General features: G+C 45.4%; 1 protein-coding gene across 1 annotated transcript in view; it reads right to left on the reverse strand.

Moving 5' to 3' along the window:
- LOC311141887 (nuclear receptor corepressor 2-like) overlaps positions 1 to 27,929 on the reverse strand; it is a 183,323-nt gene that overhangs the window by 24,547 nt on the left and 130,847 nt on the right. The window contains exons 11-25 of the mRNA XM_084177385.1: positions 27,447 to 27,619; positions 27,090 to 27,183; positions 26,237 to 26,415; positions 25,550 to 25,604; positions 25,324 to 25,422; positions 23,248 to 23,447; positions 19,709 to 19,869; positions 17,992 to 18,054; positions 12,225 to 12,367; positions 11,886 to 12,024; positions 8,651 to 9,065; positions 6,886 to 7,030; positions 6,215 to 6,464; positions 5,645 to 5,692; positions 5,055 to 5,222 (exon numbers count right to left, since the gene is read on the reverse strand). Coding sequence (XP_084033511.1) covers positions 5,055 to 5,222; positions 5,645 to 5,692; positions 6,215 to 6,464; positions 6,886 to 7,030; positions 8,651 to 9,065; positions 11,886 to 12,024; positions 12,225 to 12,367; positions 17,992 to 18,054; positions 19,709 to 19,869; positions 23,248 to 23,447; positions 25,324 to 25,422; positions 25,550 to 25,604; positions 26,237 to 26,415; positions 27,090 to 27,183; positions 27,447 to 27,619 — 2,332 coding nt within the window. The remainder of the gene's footprint in view (positions 1 to 5,054; positions 5,223 to 5,644; positions 5,693 to 6,214; positions 6,465 to 6,885; positions 7,031 to 8,650; positions 9,066 to 11,885; positions 12,025 to 12,224; positions 12,368 to 17,991; positions 18,055 to 19,708; positions 19,870 to 23,247; positions 23,448 to 25,323; positions 25,423 to 25,549; positions 25,605 to 26,236; positions 26,416 to 27,089; positions 27,184 to 27,446; positions 27,620 to 27,929) is intronic.

Raw genomic sequence — 27,929 nt, forward strand, 5'->3', positions numbered from 1 at the left:
GACAATATTGTAGACCTACACAAGGCTGGAATGGGCTACAAGACCATCCCCAAGCAGCTTGGTGAGAAGGTGACAACAGTTGGTGCGATTATTCGCAAATGGAAGAAACACAAAATAACTGTCAATCTCCCTTGGCCTGGGGCTCCATGCAAGATCTCACCTCGTGGAGTTGCAATGATCATGAGAACGGTGAGGAATCAGCCCAGAACTACACGGGAGGATCTTGTCAATGATCTCAAGGCAGCTGGGACCATAGTCACCAAGAAAACAATTGGTAACACACTACGCCGTGAAGGACTGAAATCCTGCACCGCCCGCAAGGTCCCCCTGCTCAAGAAAGCACATATACAGGCCCGTCTGAAGTTTGCCAATGAACATCTGAATGATTCAGAGGAGAACTGGGTGAACGTGTTGTGGTCAGATGAGACCAAAATGGATCTCTTTGGCATCAACTCAACTCGTCATGTTTGGAGGAGGAGGAATGCTGCCTATGACCCCAAGAACACCATCCCCACAGTCAAACATGGAGGTGGAAACATTATGCATTGGGGGTGTTTTTCTGCTAAGGGGACAGGACAACTTCACTGCATCAAAGGGACGATGGACGGGGCCATGTACCGTCAAATCTTGGGTGAGATCCTACTTCCCTCAGCCAGGGCATTGAAAATGGGTCGTGGATGGGTATTCCAGCATGACAATGACCCAAAACACACAGCCAAGGCAACAAAGGAGTGGCTCAAGAAGAAGCACATTAAGGTCCTGGAGTAGCCTAGCCAGTCTCCAGACCTTAATCCCATAGAAAATCTGTGGAGGGAGCTGAAGGTTCGAGTTGCCAAACGTCAGCCTCGAAACCTTAATGACTTGGAGAAGATCTGCAAAGAGGAGTGGGACAAAATCCCTCCTGAGATGTGTGCAAACCTGGTGGCCAACTACAAGAAACGTCTGACCTCTGTGATTGCCAACAAGGGTTTTGCCACCAAGTACTAAGTCATGTTTTGCAGAGGGGTCAAATACTTAATTCCCTCATTAAAATGCAAATCAATTTATAACATTTTTGACATGCGTTTTTCTGGATTTTTTTGTTGTTATTCTGTCTCTCACTGTTCAAATAAACCTACCATTAGAATTATAGACTGATTATTTCTTTGTCAGTGGGCAAACATACAAAATCAGCAGAGGATCAAATACTTTTTTCCCTCACTGTACTTTTCGTCAGCCAACAAGATGAGTAGGCCTAACGAACAGCAAAAGCAATAGCCTATGTCAATCTACTATCCCCCATAGTAAAAAAGTTTACCTATTCTATTGGTCAACTTGTCCTTCTGTGCATGGAATACATTTCCAAACATACTCTGGGACAGTTGTGGGATGCGATAGATCCCAAATTAATACAACCACACGCATCAAAAAACCTTTCAAAAGCAATGAGGATGATGCAATAGATCAGAACGTTTAGCTTAAAATGTTGATAAACTATTAGGCTATTTCTATTTCTTGACATTATAAGCGCAGCAATGCGCACACGGCAGTAGGCTATAAGAGTGAATGTTCCAATATGCAATCAATTAGTGGGAAAACACTGTTCTCAAAAGCAACCGCAAATGCAATTATGCATGTAATTCTTTATTATAAAAAGGTGCATATTTATGGCGAAAATGATCTTTCACAAAATTGAAACTCACGCACCGCCTATGTATGCCAGTTAGGCTCTACACAGGGTGTAAAGCGGATTAATGTGCTTAATTTTAAGAAGTTTTGGCCACTTTAGTTGTGATACAAACCTTATCGAAACATATAGGCCTATGGGCTAGGCTACATGAAGTGTGCGACTATGATTTGAAAAAGTCGCAAAAAAAAGGCATGTGCTGTTTCTTGCCTTACTGCACACACTGGGCATCATTCACAAGTGATAATACATCATTCACAAGTGATAGGCTAATATTGTCACCCATCAGACTATTCTTCATTTAATGTTGTCTTTACATATACTAAATAATACATGTGTGAAATTAGTTGTCATTTAGAATGGACCATTATCATGCACCTGTCTCAGAACAGAGGCATGAAAAAAAAAAAAAGAAAGATGTAATCTATGCACTTAAACAGCGAATGGAGGACGCTTTTCCCATGGTTAATTTTCATGCCAGCAATGTGCTTAATATTAGGAAAGTTAATAAATAAATATATACTGAACAAAAATATGAACGCAACATGTAAAGTGTTGGTCCCATGTTTCATGAGCTGAAATAAAAAATCCCAGAAATGTTCAAGACACACAAAAAGCTTATTTCTCTCAAATACATTCCTGTTAGTGAGCATTTCTCCTTTGCCAAGATAATCCATCTACCTGACAGGTGTGGCATATCAATAAGCTGATTAAACAGCATGATCATTACACAGGTGCACCTTGTGCTGGGGACAATAAAAGGCCACTCTAAAATGTGCAGTTTTGTCACACAACACAATGCCACAGATGTCTCAAGTTTTGAGGGAGCGTGCAATTGCATGCTGACTAAAGGAACGTCAACCAGAGCTGTTGCCAGAGAATTTAATGTAAATTTTTCTACCATAAGCCGCCACCAAAGTCATTTTAGAGAATTTGGCAGTACGTCCAACTGGCCTCACAACCGCAGACCACGTGTAAACATGCCAGCCCAGGACTTCCACATCCGGCTTCTTCACCTGCAGGATCATCTGAGACCAGCCACCCAGACAGCTGATGAAACTAAGGAGTATTTATGTCTGTAATAAAGCCCTTTTGTGGGAGAAAACTCATTCTGATTGGCTGGGCCTGGCTCCCCAGTGGGTGGGCCTGGGCTGCAACCCTGCAGAGTCATGTGAAAACCATAGATTAGGACCTAATATATTTATTTCAATTGAATGATTTCCTTATATGAACTGTAACTCATTAAAATCGTTGAAATTGTTGCATTTTGCATTTATATTTTTGTTCAGTATAGTAGTCCTAGCCTATAGAAAGCTGATGGGGTCCTCCTCTTTTTAATAAAGGCCATCAAAACTGTTTTCTCTCGCAATTCCATAGCCTATAGAAATGTTGCGCAGCATGAGCTCATGGGCTCTCATGAAGTGTTTGATTTGATTTTCGAAAAACATTTGCATTGATGTCAGAGTAATTAGAGGGACAATAGAGTGCTGAGTACCAGGCAGTTAGCAAGTTTGGTAGGCTCCTAATGACCATTAGCAGCATGAGAGCTTGGAGAAGCCTAGTTACCGTGACTAAACGGTCACGTAGAATTTGACTGCGGTCATGAATCGTGACCGCCGATGTGGCAGTAATACGGTCACCGTAACAGACCTACAGTTGAAGTCGGAAGTTTACATACACCTTAGCCAAATACATTTAAACTCAGCTTTTCACAATTCCTGACATTTAATCCTAGTAAAAATTCCCTGTCTTAGGTCAGTTAGGACCACCACTTTACTTTAAGAATGTGAAATGTCAGAATAATAGTAGAGAGAATGATTTATAATAATATAATAATATGCCATTTAGCAGACTCTTTTATCCAAAGCTACTTACAGTCATGCGTGCATACATTTTTGTGTATGGGTGGTCCCGGGGATCGAACCCACTACCTTGGCGTTACAAGCGCCGTGCTCTACCAGCTGAGCTACAGAGGATCAGCTTTTATTTATTTCATCACATTCCCAGTGGGTCAGAAGTTTACATACACTCAATTAGTATTTGGTAGCATTGCCTTTAAATTGTTTGACTTGGGTCAAACGTTTTGGGTAGCCTTCCACAAGCTTCCCACAATAAGTTGGGTGAATTTTGGCCCATTCCTCCTGACAGAGCTGGTGTAACTGAGTCAGGTTTGTAGGCCTCCTTGCTCGCACACACTTTTTCAGTTCTGCTGACACATTTTCTATAGGATTGAGGTCAGGCCTTCGTGATGGCCACTCCAATACCTTGACTTTGTTGTCCTTAAGCCATTTTGGCACAACTTTGGAAGTATGCTTGGGGTCATTGTCCATTTGGAAGACCCATTTGCGACCAAGCTTTAACTTCCTGACTGATGTCTTGAGATGTTGCTTCAATATATCCACATAATTGTCCTTCCTCATGATGCCATCTATTTTGTGAAGTGCACCAGACCCTCCTGCAGCAATGCACCCCCACAGCATGATGCTGCCACCCCCGTCCTTCACGGGTTGGGATGGTGTTCTTCGGCTTGCAAGCCACCCCCTTTTTCCTCCAAACATAACGATGGTCATTATGGGCAAACAGTTCTATTTTTGTTTAATCAGACCAGAGGACATTTCTCCAAAAAGTACGATCTTTGTCCCCATGTGCAGTTGCAAACCGTAGTCTGGCTTTTTTATGGCGGTTTTGGAGCAGTGGCTTCTTCCTCGCTGAGTGGCCTTTCAGGTTATGTCGATATAGGACTCGTTTTACTGTGGATATAGATACTTTTGCACCTGTTTCCTCCAGCATCTTCACAAGGTCCTTTGCTGTTGTTCTGGGACTGATTTGCACTTTTCGCAGCAAAGTATGTTTATCTCTAGGAGACAGAACGCATCGCCTTCCTGAGCGGTATGACAGCTGCGTGGTCCCATGGTGTTTATACTTGCGTACTATTGTTTGTACAGATGAACGTGGTACCTTCAGGCGTTTGGAAATGATTTTCCCATGATGTCAAGCAAAGAGGCATTGAGTTTGAAGGTAGTCCTTGAAATACATCCACAGGTACACCTCCAATTGACTCAAATGATGTCAATTAACCTATCAGAAGCTTCTAAAACCATGACATAATTTTCTGGAATTTTCCAAGCTGTTTAAAGGCACCGTCAACTTAGTGTATGTAAACTCTGACCCACTGGAATTGTGATACAGTGAATTATAAGTGAAATAATCTGTCTGTAAACAATTGTTGGAAAAATTACTTGTGTCATGCACAAAGTAGATGTCCTAACCGACTTGCCAAAACTATAGTTTGTTAACAAGAAATTTGTGGAGTGGTTGAAAAACAAGTTTTAATGACTCCAACCTAAGTGTATGTAAACTTCCGACTTCAACTATAAGTGGGACTCACAGGAGTTGTAGTGGAGCAGGTGCTGGTCGTGGCTGAGCTTGGCCATGTCTCGATGGGACATTGGGTAGGGGGACATGACGGGCCGGCCCAGAGTAGTGGCCCTCAGGTCCTCTGGCCCCACCTCCTGCTTCTTAGGGTCACCATGAGGAGAGAAGGCCCGGGACTTATCTGTAAGACGGGACACACACACACACACACACACACACACACACACACACAAACACACACTCAGTAAGGGCCAAGATGGGGGTTGTTGCTATCTTTCTGGAAGCTGAGAGCCATCCCTTGGTCAGCGCTAGCTTTTTATGCTGCTACTCCTCCTCATCATCATCATCATCTTCATCATCATCATCATAGCAAGGAGTGCAGCCAGGCAGCGCCTGCGCAGTCAGCCACACAGCAACGCTGCTCCACACAGCCACAGTGTCACAGCTTGTGTTTAGATTACACACATACTGCCAAACCCACTGATAGTGTTTAGTGTACACACACAATCAAATCCCACTGAGGAAGTGAATTTAGCTAGGTGTGTGTTGGGCGAAGGGGTATGAGTTAGGGATAGATCGGGGTGGGGCGGGGTGTGAACCTACGTAATCCGTGAAGTAGAGTCTGCAGCCACCTCTCGTTGCCTTCCAGCTCTGCAGGGACACAGACATACTGCAGCTGATCACATACCTGGTACTTACATCACACTCACTGCCACACGTACACATGTCCATGCGTCTCGAATCCCCAGATGGACACTCTTCAGGCCTCCATAATTCTGTCTGACTATTTATAACTCCAGCTCAACAGTAGAGAATTTTGTGTAAACATCTGCTAATTAACTTCTAAATAACACTAGGTCTGGATAGGTCTAGTAATTCACATGGAGCACAACTCCACAATGATATCCAAGATGGAACTCAACAACTCAACGCAGCTCCCACTGCATGGGGATACCAGACTGTGAGCCGAACGATCAATACCAGCACTTTAGACAACACACTGTAGAACTGACAGAGTCCTCAAGTAAGCATGGAATCATCCAGAGCCATCAGGAGCTTCTAAACAATAGCAGCAACTTAGAATCAAAATAACAGTTTAGCTGAAGTAGGGAGTTGTGTTTAGACTGAGCAGGAGGGTGAGAGGAGCTGGAGAGAGAGGGCTGATGCTCGTACCGTCCTTGTCGCTGGCGGAGGGGCTGCGTGGGCAGACGCGGGGGCTGCTGATGTTGTGGGGGTCTCTGTCTCCCTGTGCTGGGTAGGGGTGCTGTTTGCTGGGCTGACCTGCATGCTGCTGCTGCTTGGCCTCCTGGGAGGACTCTCCGTGGGCCATGGTGATCTGCTGCTGGTAGAGAGCCAGGGCATGGGGGGGCAGCTCGGCCTTACTACCCCCGCCCCGAGGTCCACCATCCGACATTGGGGGCATCTGCAAACACAGGAGAGAGAAGCATGGTGAGCAACAGATACACACACACACAATATACACACTGGGAGATCCCACATCTAATGACCCGGTTCCTCTTATTTTCCCTAATGCCTGGCATCTTGTTTCTCCTCTCGGTCAATTTATCCCCTCTCCTCCAGCTGGCCTGCTTATCTAATACAAATATGATAGGACTTCATCATTTTACTCGCCATGCTGTTATCTGTGTAAGAAGCAGTATTGTCATTACAGGGCTGGCCTTAATACCACTAGGGGGTAGAATGAACAGGCTGGACTAATCCAAGGATGTATCTGTTACTGATGCTACCTGGCTGGCTCCCATATGCTTTCCAAGGATGGAGGAGACAAAGATACAGGCTGTGGCCCTGGCGTGTAAAGAGACGAGGGGGATGCACTGACTCACACAGAAAGTGGTAAGACTCACAATAGGGGGGATGGCAGCAGCCCTCTGTTTGAGCTGCTTCAGGTCCATGGGCTTCTGCATGGGGGAGGAGATGACCCCATCATGAGCATAGTTCAGCAGGCTGGGACGGCTGGGAGACGTCATCCTGGAGAGAGAGAGAGACAGAGAGAGAGAGAGAGAGAGAGCGAGAGAGAGAGAGAGAGAGAGAGCGAGAGCGAGCGAGAGAAGTAGAGGAGGAGAGAGAGAGAGAGACAGAGCGAGAGAGAGAGAGAGAGAGAGCAAGAGAGAGAGAGAGAGAGAGAGACAGAGCAAGAGAGAGAGAGAGAGAGAGAGAGAGAGAGAGAGAGAGAGAGAGAGAGAGAGAGAGAGAGATAGATAGAGAGAGAGAGAGAGAGAGAGAGAGAGGGAGGGAGAGAGAGAGAGAAAATGAGAGAGGGAGAGAAGTAACTAGAACACAGAGTTCCCCATTCAGTAGCCTGCTAATGGATGTACCACGCATTCCTTAATATGGCCACAGCCCGACTTCTCTTATTTACTTTCCCAATAAACACAGATTGACCACGAGCAGAACCTCGCACTATGAAAACACAAAGAGAGCAGAGGTTCTGATTGTGTTTCCATCTCACATGCCTAACCACCCATCCCCCACTTGCAGATACACGCATACAAACACACAAAGATACTCTGGCACGCACACACACACACACACACACACACACACACACACACGAGACTGGGGAGCACACACACTCCCTCCCATTGTTTACTTTGGCACAGAGCGCAACCTTTCCCTGAGCTCTGCCAATACATGCAGTCTGCTGTCATGGAAAAAACAGAACAAATACCCTGCAAACACTGCAGGACGAATCACCACTCCCCCAAGCCGGCAGCCCGCATCTTTGACACATACATTTGCGCCTGCAGGCAAACACACTCACACAGAAGCACGCATGTACATACAAAATGAGGACATTTTACCGATAGCGATAATGACGATAAGTTGCCTATACTAGAAAAAAATGTGTTTGATTGTGAAGAGAAATGTGAAGTCTGTCTATATAGGCGATTGCTAACGGGACAAATGATCTACAGCATTTAAAGTAGTAGTAGTGGTTTTAAGGGTAATATAAAAAAGTAACTGTGTACACATTAATGTTAAAAACGTATCGTTAGAGTTCTCGTTATAGATCAGTTGATTTATCGTGATATGGATTTTTGTACATGTCACCCAACTCTAGTACATATGCACACACTCACAAAGGCCGTTGGAGTTCGTGGTTGATGATGGTTGTAGAGTATTGGCCACAAATTGCTTGACATCTTAGGGCCATTCAGAAGAAAACTAGTGACACTCTCCCCTCTCCTCCCTTCCCTTCCCCAGTCCAGATGTAGGCCTTGCTACAGTAGGGAATCCAGAAAATCCAACTAGCGGGATACCAGGCCAAACTGAAGGGCCTACTGAGACACCTTGTTTGGTAAAAACAGTAGGATAAATACACATATAGGTAGAGTCCTATATGTCAGAGGATGCACGTCAAAGTCAGAGGATGCACGTCAAAAAACTAATATTTAAAACACTTTGTCTGCAATCCCCCTCCGCACCGAGCCCCCATATGCAATCCCCGCCCACCCCCCCACCCAGCCCCCTGAGCCCCCACATGAAACTCCCCCCCACCCAGCCCTGAGCCCCCACATGCAACCCCCCCACCCAGCCCTGAGCCCCCACATGCAACCCCCCCTACCCCACCCAGCTCTGAGCCCCCACCTGTTCTTCTCTGTGCTGTCCGACTCTTCCACCTCGTCAGCGCTGCAGGTGGCACTAGAGTCACTGTCTGCGTGGGAGCCCGTCTTGGGCCCATGGTCCCTCTTGGAGCTCTTGGATGAGCTTTTGCTCTCCTCTGCATCTGCAGTGAGGGGCTTCATGTCTTGGTCTGTGGATTCGCTGGGCTGCTCCTTGCTGCCCTCCCCTGCCTCTGTCTTCACCTCCTGCTTGATGGCCTTCTCCACTTCTCCTGGGGGTTTCTCATCTCCTCCCTGGCCCATGTGGGAACCTGAGGCCTCCTTGTCCCCAGAGTTGGAGCCAGCTTTGGCCCTGCCATTACCCTCCTCTTTAGCTTTGCTGTCCTCAGATGAGCGCGGAGAGGGCAGGCTCTCTGTGTCCGAGCTGTTGTTAGCCCCACCTGGTAGAGGAGAGCGAGAAGGACAGATATATATGATAGATAAGATATATTAGATAGAGAGAGAGAGAGAGAGAGAGAGAGAGAGAGAGAGAGAGAGAGAGAGAGAGAGAGAGAGAGAGAGAGAGAGAGAGAGACAGAGAGAGACAGAGAGAGAGAGACAGAGAGAGAGAGCGCGAGAGAGAGAGAGCGCGAGAGAGACAGAGACAGACAAAGGGAAGACCGCAGATGTTACACAGGCTGCCTTGCTGAGTAGTAACCTAGTAAATCAAATCACATTTTATTGATCGCATACACATATTTAGCAGATGTTATTGCGAGTGTAGCGAAATGCTTGTGTTCCTAGCTCCAACAGTGCAGTAATAAAACAAAATACTGCAAAGTTGCTTAGGAGCCAAGAACAGGGCGACCATGTCTATCGGTGCCATCTTGCTATCATGTAACATCCTCTTGTCCTCTTTCACTTCGATCCCGCTTCTTTCTCTAAAACAAGATTTATCAAAGTGCCACTTTTCCACTTAATCGGGTTTCACTGTACAATGAGGGAGAACACAAACCAAAACCAGCCTGCGAGTGATGTTATATATACACATATACACAGTGCATTCGGAAAGTATTCAGACCCCTTGACTATTTCCACATTTTGTTACGTTTTAGCCTTATTCTAAAATGGATACAATTATTTTTTTCCCTCATCAATCTACACACAATACCCCATAATGATAAGCGAAAACAGGTTTTTAGAATCCGAATTGAGCTCAGGTGCATCCTGTTTCCATTGATCATCCTTGAGATTTTTCAAAAACTTGATTGGAGTCCACCGGAGGTAAATTCAATTGATTGGACATTATTTGGAAAGGCACACACCTGTCTATATAAGGTCCCACAGTTGACAGTGCATGTCAGAGCAAAAACCAAGCCATGAGGTCGAAGGAATTGTCCGTAAAGCTCAGAGACAGGATTATGCCGAGGCACAGATCTGGGGAAGGGTACCAAAACATTTCTGCAGCATTGAAGGTCCCCAAGAACACAGTTGCCTCCATCATTCTTAAGTGGAAGAAGTTTGGAACCACCAAGACTCTTCCTAGAGCTGGCCGCTCGGCCAAACTGAGCAATCGGGGGAAAAGGGTCTTGGTCAGGGAGGTGACAAAGAACCCGATGGTCACTCTGACAGAGCTCCACTGTAGAGATGGGAGAACCTTCCAGAAGGACAGCCATCTCTGCAGCACTCCACCAATCAGGCCTTTATGGTAGAGTGGCCAGACGGAAGCCACTCCTCAGTAAAAGGCACATGATAGCCTGCTTGGAGTTTGCCAAAAGGCACCTAAAGGACTCTCAGACCATGAGAAACAAGATTCTCTGGTCTGATGAAACCAAGATTGAACTCTTTGGCCTGAATCCCAACCGTCACGTCTGGAGGAAACCTGGCACCATGGTAGTAGCAGCATCATGCTGTGGGAATGTTTTTCAGCGGCAGGGACTGGGAGACTAGTCAGGATCGAGGGAAAGATGAACGGAGCAAAGTACAGAGAGATCCTTGATGAAAACCTGCTCCAGAGCACTCAGGACCTCAGACTGGGGTGAAAGTTCACCTTCCAATATGACAACGACCCTAAGCACACAGCCAAGAGAATGGAGGAGTGGCTTCGGGATGAGTCTCTGAATGTCCTTGAGTGGCCCTGCCAGAGCCTGGACTTGAACTGGAAAATAGCTGTGTAGCGATGCTCCCCATCCAACCTGACAGAGCTTGAGAGGATCTGCAGAGAAGCATACCCAAGAAGACTCAGGGCTGTAATCGCTGTCAAAGGCGCTTCAACCAAGTACTGAGTAAAGGGTCTGAATACTTATGTAAATGAGATATTTCAGTTTTTATTTGTAATGAATGTGCAAATATTTCTAAAAACCAGTTTTTGCTTTGTCATTATGGGGTATTGTGTGTAGATTGATGAGGTAATAAAAACAATTTAATCCATTTTAAAATAACAAAATGTGGAAAAAGTCAAGAGGTCTGAATACTTTCCAAATTCACTGTATGTGATTTTAGTTTTTGGTCAAAAATACTAAATTCACCAGGAATTTAGCAAAAAATATATAATACTTAGGAAATCTGTTAAAAAAGTATTCCCACAAATATTGATTTTAGATGCAAACACTGAGCTTTTGAGATGCCAAGGTTCCACAGCTCTACATGGTTACTAATATATTAGAAACGATGAGCAATAACAGTAAACAGTATTGCGAATTTGGCTAAAGCGAGTTGATGGGCCGTTGTCAACCCAGGGTATTTAAATGAGTCTACCAGTAATATGAGCAAATCAGCCAGGATCCAAAAGAATATTCTAGAATTAAAAACGCAGATATTGCTACAGAGCAAAAAAGTATTTATCTAAATAATTAATGTTTTAGCTATATGCTTCGAATTCCCATACGCCCATGGTCAGAATCTCATATTTTGATGATTGAAGTCTTTCTATTCTCAGAATCGCCTCCAATTCCATGTTGTACACAGACATTATTGGGATTCTGTTAAAAGTCCATATTGCACTTCATTCTTCCTTCAGCACACACGAGGCACTCCAGATATTTCTAATGAAGAAATACTGCCATCACATAACGTCACCTTCAAATTGATTGAAAACTGTTTCATAAACTAGTCTCAACATAAATTGTACATGGCTGGTTTCTAATCAGTCCATGTGAATGAGTGATTGCAAGTTTATGGAAGTATTCTGACAGTGCTTATGGACAGCATACTGACAATGGGTCCCTGTGCTCTATTAAGTTGATTATTGTAGTGTGTGTGTGTGTGTGTGTTGTTCCTACCTTCTCCATCCTCGGGGGCCTCCTCCTCATTACCGCTGGCCCCGGAGCCCTCCATCTCCTCCTCCTCGGCAGCAGACGGGGCGCTGGCCTCTTCACTTTGTAGGGCTTTGCCTTTACGCCGTGCCTTACGCTCTCTCTCCTGGGTGAAAACCAACACACACTAAATACCACAACTTGGGAACAACACACTCTGAGAACTACAAGGTAAATGTGCCTACTTCTGTCTGTAACTCAGAGAAATGGCCTGCACTAAGATAGGTGCATTACTTAGTCAGACTATAGGTTCTCTTTCAAAGAGTTGATAATTTAACTGTTCTAGAAAGAAAGACGAGACATTACCGATTTCATTTTATGCTGCTGCAGAATCTCGTCGAGTTTCTGCCTCTTCTTGTAGTTGAAGTAGAAGTTCTTGCACTGGGACACAGTTTTGGAGCCCACCATCTTGGCGATGGCTGACCAATTCCTACCATACTGGAGAAGACCTGGAAGAAACATGGACAAGGATTAGACTACAGCACACGCAGACAAGCCCAGACTTTATTACATAGAATAATAATTTACTACATAAAGAATGACGATCTGTCAATAAACATCTGTCAGTTGAGTCTGAGATATTTTTTCCTCCCTCCCCTCCCCCTCTAGCTCAACAGTTTTGTCAAATTGCAGAATATATTTGTTATTTTTGTTTTGTTATTTAGCAGACGCTCTTATCCAGAGCGACTTACAGTAGTGAGTGGATACATTGTTGTACTTTTTCCCATACTGGTCCCCCGTGGGAATCGAACACACAACCCTGGCGTTGCAAGCGCAATGCTCTACCAACTGAGCCACACGGGACCCGTGCTGTTCTTAGCTGAACCTGTCATATCAATCTAACTAATGACATCACTTATTCTCAACTCTGGGCTGGGGTCATTCTCGGTCACATTATGTCAAACTTTGATGTGATCCAGGTCACAGAAAGACTGGTCCTTTACCCAGTCAACCACATGATAGCGCCTTACACAAGAGGCTAGAAGCCCTGCTGGGCCCAGAGCTGAGACAGATCAACCTGTCATGGGACCACACTGCTACAGTGTGTGTGTGTGTGTGTGTGTGTGTGTGTGTGTGTGTGTGTGTGAGAGAATGAGCTAAAGTGAGCAACAAAATTAGAGCGAGAGAAAGAAAAGAGAATGAGCGCGTTCGAGTTGACCGCATCTGTGATGCATTGTGGGTACATTGTGACTGACTGATCTACAAATAATAATGAGTAGCTACTTATGATACAAGTTGATTTGTAGATTAGTCATTAGGCAGTCGCTTGCAGTGGTGGTTGCAATGTGGAACAAGCCCAATGTGTGTGTGTGTTTTAGTGTGCCCCCAGAGTGTCCAGTCAGCTAAGGGCAGCTCATTAACAGTAGCCGCTGTAAGGAGCTTACAACGCCCAATCGTTTCCTGTGCCAGCCTGACAGATTCTGGCATGAGGACAGACTCTCATGGGCCAGGCCACGCTTCGTTATCAGTGGGCATGGACCCAACAACTTCCTAGGACAACAACCTTGGACATGGGTTCCCAAGATATTATCTCCAAACGATGGCAGTGGGACAACAATCTAACAACAACCACACGATAAGACACTTTACAAAACACTCCTATCCATCTTTTATTTATTTACCCAACGAAAGTTTACTAGAGTTAAAAAATACCACCTCAACCGCAAATTAGAATACCCTCTGGAAAAACGAGCAATAACCATGCTTCATGGAATAGAAAGAAGTCTGAGCATGTTAGCATGAAGTTACTGCTTCCCCATATACACGCAAACACTGCCTCAGTCCAAGACTTGACTGTCATATTCCCTCTCAGGGCCTGTGTGTATGTACAACCCGTCATGTGTTAAAACTAGACTGGGTATTTCATTTTAAATATTCATTACAGGTGTGGAAGGCAAAGCAGGAGAAATGTGAGAGACGGAGAGAGAGAAAGAGACAGAGGGCCGGACGACCAGGCTCGTTCCAAGAGAGAGGAACACGTGATCAACACCTATTAACCTTTTACAGCCTTCTCCCGGGGTGCAGGGAGACAGCCCACTGAGCCCATAGCACACAAGTCCAGCCAGACACCCTGCTACGTGCCACACCAAGAACACACACGAGAACGCATACACGCACACATCCACACACACTTTGCTCTACCCAATTAACCTGAAGCAATAACACTGCAATTCATTCACTGGAAGTCAAGGGTCACTTTGTTACGACTCCCTCTCACAGATCCAGTCCATTCAGTTTAACCAGAGCACAGAAACAATCCCAAGCAGCTCCAGTTCCATTGGCCTCAGGTCCCGGCCGGTGGAGCAACACACGAGGAGCAGGCATCCAATCAGCTGCTGCTCAGCTAGAGCAGGTGGCAAACTCCCTCCACCAATCATGACCCTCCATTTCCATAAGTTCCTCCCATCGACGGCCCAATCAACACCTAGTCAGGCCCGGGGAGTGAGTGTCCCCCTTCTCACGTGCCTGTCACTCCAGCCGTCCCTTGTGCCCCTGGTCTGTATCACGCTATCGGCAGTCTGATCTCTGTGGAGAAGGCAGGCAGGGAGACACCCAGGCTGGGCTTCCCGGTGATTCCACTCCAGAGGGGCAGAGAAAGAAAACAGCTAGGCCCCAGCTCAGCCTCTACACCCCTCCTGCTGGCCTGATACTGGAGCCAGTGTCAGGTTGACATGCTCAAAACAGCACATGCTCCGCTTCTCGCCTCTCCCTTGCTTTTTCCTCGCCCTTTCACTCCCCACTCCCTCTCGCTCGCTCTCTGTCAGGGCTAGTCCGTTGCTCTCTGCCGTGTCTTTCCCCAATGGCTGCTGTCTGGGAGGACTTTCACAGGAAAGTGGGACTGTGGGGCGGTGCTACGTGCTCAGCCTCTCTCCCCTCATCTGATCTCTCCTCTATCTTTCTCTTTTTTTTCTTCTCTCACTCCCCCTCCCTCCCTCTCTCTCTCTCTCTTTCACGCTCACTCTGCCAGAAGGCAGAGCTGCACACACACACACACACACACATCCACATAAACACACACACAAACACATGCACAAGCACACTCACTCAGTCTCTCTTTATCGCTCGCTCTCTCTCTAACACAGATACACACCCAGCTAGTCCGAGGGTAAACAGAGGAGAGAGGGTGAGAGTGCGCGAAAGCAGGGGAGTTGAACTAGAGGGACAATGGAGGAAAGGAAGAGAAAGGGGGAGTTGATGTTGATACCATGAGAAAGCATAAAGGGTTTCACATTTTTCCTGACTGACCTGCTTTTCATCTTGAATGTGACCCCTCTCCAGTCTATAACAACACCGAGACGGGGAGAGAGCGAAAAGGAAAAAAACTATCTTCCACAGCTCCTGCCAATCTGGGCCTGTGCCTTCTCCTCCCATCTCAGCACACACTGACTGGGAGCCGAAAGGAGAGAGCAATAGAGAGAAAGAGCGAGAGAGAGTGAGAGTGAGAGCAAGACAGAGAGAGAGAGAGGAGAGGAATCCTCTGGCCTGATCCACTCCAACAGCCCAGAGCACAGCAGAACACAACAGAGAGAGCTCTACCTACTGCTCCTTTAAAAGGACCGGTACAGTACTGTACACTACAGCAGGCATGGAGGGCAGGAGGGAGGGACCCGATTATCCAGCTGCCTGGCTGCCTCACTGTGCCCAAGTAAGCCCGCTAGATTAGAGAACTTACATAATAAACACTAGCCAAGGAGCGAGTACACACACACGCTTTGCTCCCCCCACACACTATCTTACAGGGCTCTACAGTGCGACCATTTTAAATCGCATTTGCACTTAAAAATAGATGTGTGTGAACTGAAAAAGTCAAATATGAGCATCTGTGTGAGTGGTGATTTATAGCAACAGAAACATTTTCTAAGTATTTCTGCTGTTTTGTTTCATAGCTGGTAGCTAATCACACAAATAACTAGAGTCCTATATATCCCACCTCGCGCAGCAACAGTGCCTGGGGCGCTAAGCGCACTGTGAGTGAAGTGCTGAAATATTAATTTTTAGAAGCCCACAGGCATAGAAGTTGGTCGAATTTACCCGAAAATTATGCATTAAGGTGTCTGTAATAGAATCATCGTGGCAAAAACAAATGTAGACATTAATAAATGCATTTCTATAGCTTCCAAAATATTTTTTTAAATGGTGGGGGAGTGTCAAGATGGAGGCGCGGTGGCTTCAAAACATCGCCCGTCAGTCATCTAGTGTATATATATAAATGATTGGTCCCACCACGTTACCGGCCCGCCCCTTAAAGGGGCAGCTGAACATTTTTCTCTCACCTAATTGACTCAAATATTTTAGGGTACATTGTACTTGATTGAGCATGGAGCACTCCAAAAACCTTTTATTCATGAACTTTTAATCACTTCTTATAATAAAGAACAAATGTATTTGTGTGCTCCTTGTAAAAATATCAGCGTAGAGCCCTACCTTAATTACACACACCACACACACGCTCAAAGGGATATACAAGGACAAGGGAGGGAGACTTTACAAAGCTCTACAATCCCTTGTTAAAGATGCCAGGCTTTATGACTAGGAAAGACAGAGGCAATCCATCGAAGTGTGTGGCCTTGCCAGCCCATGGGAGGTTCCATGCTATACATTTCATTATTGAGATCTTTTTAGCACAAGGGGATAAACACATAAGCATGAGGAGGTGTAAGCCTCTTTAAAACATATACAGGTCAAGCTCCTGGTAGTGGAGTGTGCACCTTGACTGCCGGGTTGGCATTACATTCAGGCCAGGGTTAGGGGAGCGGGGCTGGGACTGGGACTGGTGGCGGGTGGGCTACTGGGTTAGCCTACATATGAGGAGCCGTGGAGGGGGAAGCCCTTTTGGCAGGCATGGGTATCACCCATGGTTACTGGCTGATGAGCAATGCCGGGCAGAGTGTAAGATCCCCTCCCCCCCAGACGGGGGCCTTGTGGTTGTGGTTACATAAGCCCTTCATAGAAGCCCAGATCCCACCAGGCTGCAGGACTAATCCCCTGGGATGGAGCGGCCCACTAATCCCACTGCGGGAGAATGGAGTTGAAAACATTAAGCAGGATTACAACGCAGGGCCATGTTTAAGGGCCAGCGCCAGTCATCACAACAGCCCCCCGAGACCGAGTCTGCAGACTGCCTGCAGCAGGAGAAATAACACCACGAGACAGAATGACTGGGTGTCTGCTGCATCAGACATCTCCCTTCACTAGCACATTCACGGTGATAAAGGAACTTTTTGAAATAAAATATAGGATTACACAACAGATCGGATAGCGTTCTGCTGAATTAGAAGACACGTATTAGTCATACCCAGAACTGAAAATCATACAGAGAATCTATGACACATCTAAACAGGCCAAAACCAGCCGGCAAGTGATTTTTTTGTAACGTTCTTGGGGAATCTGTTCCCAAGTATTCCCATGAAAAAAAGAGACGTATGTGATCTTGTCTCAATGTAATCAACCTATGAAATTATTATTATTTTCAAAAACAATCTGTTATTGGGCTTAGTTGTGATCAATTTGCAGTGTACAAGTTATTATAATTACGTTCTGGCCCACCGACAATCCAGTCCAGAAAATAATCGACTGAGCTCTGTGCACAGCACAGCAAACAGACAGGCAGAATCACGGCCACCTTCTCTCTGCAGGACCCACAAGCCAGGCGAGGCCAGGGTAATCTTCAGTCAAAGACAATAAACAGGCCATGTAAAGAGTAAACAGACTTCTGCAGTTGGAGCTGTTCTAGCCAAAGATAAGAGGGTGGGACTTTTACAGCAACAGCCATGGCAGTAGTGTAGGACACAGCCCTGGGTCAGGCATTGGAGCAGCAGAGTGGAGCCCCACACAGCTCTGCAGATAGACTGACAGACAGGCTAGGCTGCAGCACGTGGCTGCAGCCTAGCCTATCTCACAGGAAGTCACAGGCATATGCACTTGTCACCGCTTTCGAGAAAACCTCACCAAGCTAATTGCACGGGTGGTTTTCTCTTTGACAAGGAAAGTTTACATTTGAATGACAATGGTGCTGCTGGGTCGTATTTCACACACAGAGGTAACTTGTTTTTTATTGGATTGTTTGTTTTACCTTTTTTGGCGGTTTCCATCTCCTCCTCAGTCCAGCGAGAGCTCTCATTCATCTCCAGATTGGCTAAAAGGATAAAAGCAGAACCACCACGTTAGAGAGCAGGCAGGAGGGAGGGGAGGCTCAAGTAGACAGAGAGAGAGAGCGAGCGAGAGGCAGAGAGAGAGATAAAAGAAAGAGAAAAGCTAGGGGGCAGGGCTGCCTTTGCTCCTTGCTGGTGCAGCACGGTAGAGCCGGTCGACAGGGGCTGTTTGTTTAAGAGGTAGGAAGCCCAGGAGAAAGTCAGTTAATGATTATAGACATAACAAGTGGCTGTTCCACCTGTCTACAGTAGGGGCCAGCCTGACCCTGGCAGAGGAGAAGACAGGGGAGAAAATGAGAAGAGGAGATGTGGTTTCAGTGCTGTTGTGTCCTCTCAGTAGGGCTGTGAAGGAGAGGTGAGGAAGGGGAACAAGCCCAGTAACAGTGAGAAGAGAGACTAGAGCTGCTGATCAGAACAGAGCTGGCTGGATCAGGCCACCTGTGGATTCCCAGGGACTAACCCACAGCAGCAGCAGCAGGAGCAACCAACCACCCACTGAAGTGTTGAAACATCAAAACCCTGATCGCCTACAGCTACAGCGAGTGTGTGTGTGTGTGTTTGGGTGTATAAATGCAGCCTTGCGAACTGCAGAGGGAATAAAAAGCTGAGACAGATGAGTATTGCTGCTTTAATGGTTACGTTCGGGGATACTTTAAAGAAATGAAATGGGGATACTCGTATTAACGCCCATTGTGTACGTTGCCCTACATTGTCAATAAGCCATGCTGTGCATTCTGAATGATTCTGGGAAGAGAAGTGCACTCCTAGGAGTGAATGGGAGTCAATTGGGCGCTAGCTCAAAAACCCAACATTAGCATGAATTACGTAAACAAAAAGCACAACATTATATTTAAATCATTTAGCAGACGCTCTTATCCACATTACAAGTATTTTCTGAGATGTGAGATAATTAACTTGTTCTGTAATATCGTATAGCTTTGAAATTGTGACATTACGTACTTGAGGAAAATAGGCATACTTCTCGACTAATAACCTGACTTTTAGAAGGGATTGCGTGACGATTAGCTTAGCAACCGCGTGACGCAGCATAACAATGTGAACGCGATTGGTCGACAGTCTGCTGGGTGGGGCTTTATACGTTCCTCCATTCACTGGCCATTGAGATTCCCATCTCCTCATTTCTTAAAGCATCCCTGGTATTTTCTCATTAAGTATCCATTTATTGGCTGTCTCTCTTGTTTAAGCAAAAATAATCTTAATGGCAGCTTCCAGGCCAAGGTCTGTGTGTGTTTGGTGCATGTGTGTAAAATTGTTTTGAGACAGAGAGCTACAGTGCACCCTTGTGGTGTGGGATATCAGATGGGAAATAAACACACAGCAATGATGGTAGTGTTCATATGCTCAGTTTACATTAAATCAGATGGACCTACTAAACAGACATGCTTCAGCAGTATCATGGCCATATTTTCCATCAAACACACCTCCAATCAGAGACATTTTAGACCAAAATGCAGACGTTAAATGTTTCTACTCAGAGATCCTGGCTCTTTTGGTTTATGAGTTGTGTAGCTCATAACATAGTGATGAAAATCTAGTTAGGTGAAAACAGCAGCGTGTGAACATGCAGTAAAAGATATCAGGCAGCCGTATAGACTATAGCAGTAGAGTGAGGCGTACCGAGTTCACTGCTGAGTGGTGGCGTGGTGGTCTCCTCCACCTCGCTGGTCATGGAGCGGGTGATGCGGCCCTTGCGGCGGCCCTGGCTGTTAGCCGTGCGTCGACCCTTTAAGGCCACCGTGGGCTCTTTGTCTTCCCCGTCCTCGCCAGAGGTGTCGTCCCTGCAGGGAGATTGTCAGTCAGTCACACCACCTTCATCATCATTAGCACCCTCCTCTTCCTCACTGCCTGGCCTGCACTTGTGTACTGTTTGTGAACTTAAAACCTGACAAAGTGCAGAGGTTTGTCTGGGTTAAAAAACAGAAAAGAACTACAGTATGTGCTAAAGCACATACAGACATGCACAGGTACACACACACACTGGCCTCAAGGCTCAGGAGAGAGTAGTTTGGAGTTCTGCAAGCAAGGCAATATATCCCCTGTCAGTGTCATGGCAGGCTAACAGATAGTGATTTTGTAGCCGGTGTTCTACCATTCATTTTCACCTGGTCCGACATCATTCATCTTCTAAAGGGGACCTGTCCTGCTACCTGGCACACCAGATATAGGAGTGCCAGCTGTGCCAGGGGTGACAGGCAGCACCACAGGGGTGTAGTGGGAGTCAGGGACTCCTCTGCCTGCTCTCCTCAGCCCAGGTACATCATGATCAACACCACTCAGTCAGACAGGCAGGACAACTCCTGTTCACTGTTCTGGTTCACTGTTCAGCAGCACCAAACAACTCCAACCTATCCAACCTCTATTCAGAGAGCTGGGGGCTTCGCTTGACTAGAACATTGGACATGATGATGGACTTCCATCATTCACTATTCTTTACATTTTAGTCATTTTAGCAGACGCTCTTATCCAGAGCGACTTACAGTTAGTGAGTGCATACATTTTCATACTTTTTTCATACTGGCCCCCCGTGGGAAACAAACCCACAACCCTGGCGTTGCAAGCGCCATGCTCTACCAACTGAGCTACACGGGGCTACATTCTTCCCTTTGAAACATGTGACTCTCATGAAGACAACAACACTGCATTGAGTGAGTGCTGTTCCACTGCTCTGCTCACATAGATTGAAGTGCTCAGCAGCACTGACTGATTTCACCATCCTCCTCTCCTTCACGCTGGCACTATGCCTACGGAGATGCCAGGGCAAGGCAGCATCACACACAGCACAGCACACACTCTCACTGTGTAGGAGTGGCTCCCAGCTCTGGAGACTCTGGAGCAACCGACAGCACAGTAATGGTGTTGCTAGGCTGTCAATCATACCACTTTTCCCCCCCATCGAAAAAATAAAGAAAATAAGTATGGAATCTTAAAAATGTGACTTTTGGTAGGCTACTGGGAGTGAGAAAAGAAAAACAGGAAAACAGCTGTTTATAAAAGTAGGAGTTGAAGGATTACACAACAGATCGGCTAGAGTTCTGCTGAATTAGAAGACAGTTATTAGTCATACCCAGAACTGAAAATCATACAGAGAATCTATGACATGTCATCTGAACATGGCCACAACACAAGAACTAGGGCTCACAGTGAAACCGCATTTCATCAGATATGCAAAGAATATCTGAGGTTATAAACAATTATTTTCACACCCAAACATGAAATAGACAAGAGGAGCACCAATTTATATCTGATAAAACACATAGCATTGGCTGCATTCTTATCGCTCCAATATATAAACGGGTACAGTAGACTATAGTGGTCTAGCATTGGCTGATCATAGCATTTCAAGCAGTGATCTCAAAAACACATAACACAAGCAAAGTGAAAATATTCACCAGATATATACAAAGTCACTAATACAGTGCCTTCAGAAAGTATTCACACCTCTTGACTTTTTCCACATATTGTTGTTTTACAGCCTGAATTTAAAATGGATTAAATTGAGATTGTGTGTCACTGATCTACACACAATACCCCATCATGTCAAAGTGGAATTACATTTTTAGAAATGTTTATTCAACCCCTTTGTTATTATTCAACCCCTTTGTTATTGAAGCCTAAATAAGTCAATGAGTAAAAATGTGCTTAACAATAAGTTGCATGGACTCATTCTGTGTGCAATAACTGTTTAACATTATTTTTAAATGACTACCTCATCTTTGCACCCCACACATACAATTATCTGTAAGGTCCCTCAGTCAAGAAGTGAACTTCATAACACAGATTCAACCACAAAGACCAGGGAGGTTTTCCAATGCCACACAAAGAAGGGCACCTATTGCTAGACGGGTAAAAAAACAAAACAGATATTGAATATCCCTTTGAGCATGGTGCAGTTGTTAATTAACACTTTGGATGGTGTATCAATACACCCAGTCACTACAAAGATACAGGAGTCCTTCCTAACTTAGTTGCCGGAGAGGAAGGAAACCTCTCAGGGATTTCACCATGTGGACAATGGTGATTTTAAAACAGTTACAGAGTTTAATGGCTGTGATAGGAGGTAACTGATGATGAATCAACAACATTGTAGTTACTCCACAATACTAACATAATTGACGGAGTGAAAAGAAGAAAGCTTGTAAAGAAAAAAAATATTCCAAAACATCCATACTGTTTGCAATAAGGCACTAAAGTTATACTGCAAGAAATGTGGCAAAGAAATCAACTTTTTGTCATGAATACAAAGTGTTATGTTTGGGGCATATCCAACACAACGAATCACTGAGTAACACATATTTTCAAGCATGGTGGTGGCTGCATCATGTTATGAGTATGCGTGTCATCCGCAAGGACTAGGGAGTTTTTTTTTAGGATCAAAATAAATGGAATAGAGCTAAGCACAAGCAATATCCTAGTGGAAAACTTGGTTCACTCTGCTTTGCAACAGACACTGGGAGAGAAATTCACCTTTCAGTAGGACAATTACCTAAAACACGAGGCCAAATATACACTTACCAAGACGAGTTGCTTATCAAGACGACATTGAATGTTCCAGAGCGGCCTAGTTACAGTTTTGACTTAAATTGGATTCAAAATCAATGGCAAGACTTGAAAATGTCTGTCTAGCAATGATCAACAACCAACTTGACAGAGCTTGAAGAATTTTCTAAAGAATAATGGCCAAATGTTGCATAATCCAGGTGTGGAAAGAGACTTACCCAGAAAGAGTCACAGCTGTAATCGCTGCCAAAGGTGATTTAACATGTATTGACGCAGGGGGTTGTATACTTGTCTAATCAAGATATATTACGGTTTTATCTTCCATTAATGAATTTGGGGGGGGGGGGGGGGTGGGGGGGGTGGTCTTCCACTTTGACATTAGAGTATTTCGTGTAGATCGTTAACAAAAAATTACAATTAAATACATTTTAAATCCACTTTGTAACAACAAAATGGGGAAAAAGGTATAGGGTGTGTGTGTGTGAATACTTTGAGGGCACTGTAGGTTTAAAACTTTTGGTAGCCTACTGGGAGTGACAAAACGAAAAAATAAGAAGAAGACTCATTTTCACTAGTCAGGGCTATGATAATTACCTTTCCAGATCTAGTCAGGGCAGCCAAATCTAACTCCATTTAGAGTGTAAGGCAAGCAAACTCACTTCATTACATCCTCCTTTTCTTCCCCCTCAGTCTTCTCCTCATCCCTCTCTCCCTCCTTCTCTTTCTCCTTCTCCTCCTTGTCCTCCTGGCTGCTGCGGTTCACTTGTTGTTGTTGTTGTTGTTGTTGTTGTTGTTGTTGTTGTTGTTGTTGTTGCTGTTGTTGTTGTTGTTGCTGCTGCTGCTGCTGCTGCTGGCCATGCTGTTGGGGTGGAAGAAAAGACGACAACACGTAGTTCGTTACAAACATGATCCCTGGTAACAGGAAACATGGCGTGAACACATGCATACTTCCAGACATGTAAGCACATGTAAAACATATATAAGAACCTATATACACACACAAAACCAGATACATGAGCCGTGTAGTAGTGTTGAGGTCATTCTGCCATCCATGCCAGTATGTACACCACACAGACAGCCCATATGTCTTCCTTCATATGGCACCCAGAACCACTTCCTCTTCCACTTCCTGTCTGTCTGGGCTCAGGTTCATATCACGAAATAAATGCTGCAGACTGCCAAAGACCTGCCACTAACACTGTTATAACTGCTGGAAACGACACTTATTCGTGCATTGTAAAGGACAGTTGCACCAGTATTTTTAGCAGACGCTCTTATCCAGAGCGACTTACAGTTAGTGAGTGCATACATTCTTTATTTTTTATTTTTTTTTATTCATACTGGTCCCCCATGGGAAACGAACCCACAACCCTGGTGTTGCAAACACCATGCTCTACCAACTGAGCTACACGGGACAGTATATGGGAGTTCTGCTGTGTGTTAAGGTATTTTTCTGAAAGCTCTGTAAATGAGGTGAAGACATGTCTACTCTAATAACAGAGTTATTACATCTAGCGCTGGGTAAGGAAAGACAAAAAGGCGAGAGAGAGTAAGAGAGGGGGAGGCTAAATCAAAATGGACCTTTCTCACAGAGATACCTTGCTCCATTTGAACCATGTCACTAGAGTTAATGTCCCACCTCTCTAAAAGATTAACTCAACCCAAAGCAAATAAAAGCCATAACTCAATAACACCGATTGATTCTCCAGTGGATAAGCATGGTCTCTCTCTCTCTCTCTCCCTCCTTCCCTCCCTCCCACTGGGAACCTGGAGACAACAAACAACAGCCTAACCATCTCAATAGACTGTCATTATCTCTATGGAGTCATGACCCTAAACAGACCGAACAGCAAACACACGGCCATTCACAGGAGTCTTAAATGAGTCAGGCCCAGGCAGGTGATATCTAAAAGCCTGCTACTGTATCTATGCTCTGCTACTCTGCTTTACAACAAAAAAAGAAGAAGAAAATATTCATTAAGGCTGGGCGCGCATTAGCTTTTTTGTTGTTATTACACTACGTACTGTTCTGTACTCACCCGCCTCTTGTTCTCTCTCTAGGTGTCATTAACATTAGCTGTTGTGGTCCTGTTGAGCTGTTACTCTTCTCTCCCTTTTCCCTCTTTTCATACAAATCTCTCACTCGCTGACTCCCTCTTTCCCTTTCTCTACCTCCCTCATCTCATGCGTTCCTTCTCGATCTCCCTGTATTCTCTTCCTGTGTTATTAGCGTTAGCCCCAGTGCTCACGCCGCTCTGTTAACGCGCCTGTAGTGTTTGTGCGCTGAGCTGAACGTCGAATAGCTAGGTAATGAGCTGGGAGAGATGAGGAGGAGACACCCAGCCGACGCCCACAGAAACGTCGCTGGCTAATTAATGCACCATTTCATTAGCACACACCGCACCGCCGCTGGATTAACTGCCTAACACCCGATCTGGGCCTAAGTAATAACTGGGAGCTCATTAGCAATGGAAACCACCTGTTTAAAAATAAATAAAGTCGATACGGACACATTGGTGCTGACACGAAGGGGGAGCACAATGGCACGTGTCACATAATCGGTGTGTTGCTTGCATGATGACCTATCCTCAACTGATCCCACTGCTCAGACAGAGCCCCATGGGTGTTTTACCTCTCCATGTAAGTTCTACTGACAACCGTCCTTCACCTTGAGAATGCCTTCACAAGTCTGAAGTGGTTTGAAGTTGTTCAGTTAAGTTCCGTAACTACAGTACCTGGCTCCTGCCACGGCGCCGGTAGTTCCTGCGCACAATGTTCTTGTAGTGCTCATTCTTTTTGGTCAGGTAGTAGAAGAGGACACATTCTGCCACCGTCTGAAACAAAACAACATTACTAGGACCTCATCTCCTAAGCAGGATGAGAAAAAGACTACTCAAGTGTCAGGACTCGGGATCTATCATTGTGCATGGAGTGAAGGGGGAAGGATCTTCCAAACTGTACCTTTCTCTCCAGGAAAGAAGCAATCAGGCCAAAGTTCTTTGGGTGCTGGATGAACCTGTGACACAAAGCAGACAGAGATTAATATATATATAAAAAAAATCTAATAAATTATCTAGAAGCACTCTGATAGCACCTTGATATGCAGGTAAATTGTGGAGAGAGTGACGTATGTGTAGTTTGGTTGATGGGAGAAGAGGCTCTCATCAGTGCTGACATCACAACAGTCACATATCCATCTCTCCAGAGATCTCTCACTCTCTATTATTCATCTAAAGCATGCTCTCATCAACACTAACCTAGAGCTCCCTCACCATACTTCTATCAGCACATCCTGCCTAACATTACTCTATATCCCAATAGGATACCACAGCCAGTACTGAGCATTGCTTACATCTCTTCCTACTCTCTCTTATTGATGTGTTTTTATATGGGCTGAGAGGACAAGACAATTCTCAGTCTGCCGCAGCAGGCATCACATCCAGATCGCTCTCTCTACTTTTCTCTCTCTCCCTCTCTGCACCGGGGAAGCCTGACTCCCTGATCTTTGGATAGTTCACAGACATTTCTAGTCCAATCTCAGTCTGACTGCTATCAGAAAAACAAAACAAAACAATGCTTTGTCTACTACTGTACAGCACACATTCCTGCCATTCTATGCAGTGTATTTCTACGGTGTGTGCAACATACTTCTCGCGGAAGGTGTCCTTCTCCTGCTCGCTCCACATGTTCATGACCTGCCGGTCCTTGTACACCTTCATGGGGTCGTCCATCAGGCCGTTCATGTTGATGAACTTGATGCGCTGCTGCTCCGCGTCAAACAGCATGGGAGGGATGACTGCCAGCTGACGCATTTGCTTCTCAGTGTTCTGACACAAACACGCACCCGCACACACGTGTAGACACACACACACACACACACACACACACACACACACAAACAGACAAAATGTCTTGGAGTGAGTACACTGTAGTGTACACCAAGGCAGAGATAAACACAGTGTATAGAGGCAGTGGTGGTGAGACAGGCGCAGCAGTTGTGTTAAGTGTGTAAGAGGTCATAAGATGTAGAGGAAGTTTGAGGTTGGGGGGGAGGAGGAGGGGAAGAGAGAGACTTGGGGCTGACCTTACAGAGAAACACTGCCCCTGTACTGTACTCAGTGTGATGACTAGCCCTCTTATTCACAAGCCAACTCTGCCTTTCCTGTGGAACACTCAAAATACTCTCCCCAACCACAGTGCAGAGTAAAAACGATTTGTTTGTGCAAGTGGCAGAACTATAGTCTATTTACTGTGTGTGTGTGTGTGTGTGTTCGTGCATCTGTCTGGATCACATGCTTCCTGAACTAGTTATAAGTGTTATGCAGCTACAGTAAACTGTGCCCTGTAGCCTTTGTGTGACAAATAAATTGGTGCTTGAGTGAGTCAAACCACAAGCATGACATGAACACTGTATAATCAGAGATGGGCGAAATGGCTGGTCCAGAGGAGAGAGAGGATGGAAGGAGAGGTGAAGAGAGGGAGTTGAAGTGTAAGAGCTCACCTCTTGCTCTGATATGCCGTCGATGATCTCAGAGACCTCGTGTTCACTGCGGGCTGCAGATGAGGCCAGTCCTCCTCCACGCTGCCCCACCCGACTGCTCCACACCAGGGGAACACAGAGGACATGTCAACACACTGCAGGTACTGGAACTGAGCTCTTCCTTCTTTGACATCATACACACACACACACACACTTCTGTCCATACTGTAACCAAGCAACAACTCAACACAATGTAATCAGACTTTTTTTTTTACAGACTGGAATCACTTATCTTATGTTTTGACAAATACAGTACACTAGACTCTCTCCCAACCTAGAATATTCAGGAGGAGCAAGAGGCCCCGGGCCTTGACTCACCTCTGCATGCGCTCCTGCAGCTCTCTCTGCTTGCGGATCTCAGGGAACTGTTTCTCATAGTACTCTCGCACCTTGCTCTCCTTGGCCCGGCGCCGGGGGTTGTTTTCAATGCGCTCCACCTTCTTCTCCCAGGCCTCCATCAGATGGTCATAGCGCTGGCAGAACTTCTGTTCCTGAGAGGACGAACACACAGGGTCAATCACCATTTCAAAGAACATAATCAACTCATACCAAATAACAAGTGTCCCTTTTTCTCTTCATATCACAATGTCATTTTAACATCTGAAATAGCATGTGCCACAATCCAGAATTCAAAGGAAATAAGCCTAGTAGTTGAGTGAAGTGAAATCAGTGAAAAGACTAGTAATATGCTCTATTGATATGCTTTTGTTCATACCAACTCATCTTACTGTACTCAGGTTGCCTTCTCTAGCCATATTCCCATGGAAGGTGACTATGGCAATGCAAATAATTGTTTACATG

This window comes from Coregonus lavaretus (genome assembly GCF_964263955.1).
Source record: "Coregonus lavaretus genome assembly, chromosome: 14".
NCBI lineage: Eukaryota > Metazoa > Chordata > Actinopteri > Salmoniformes > Salmonidae > Coregonus > Coregonus lavaretus.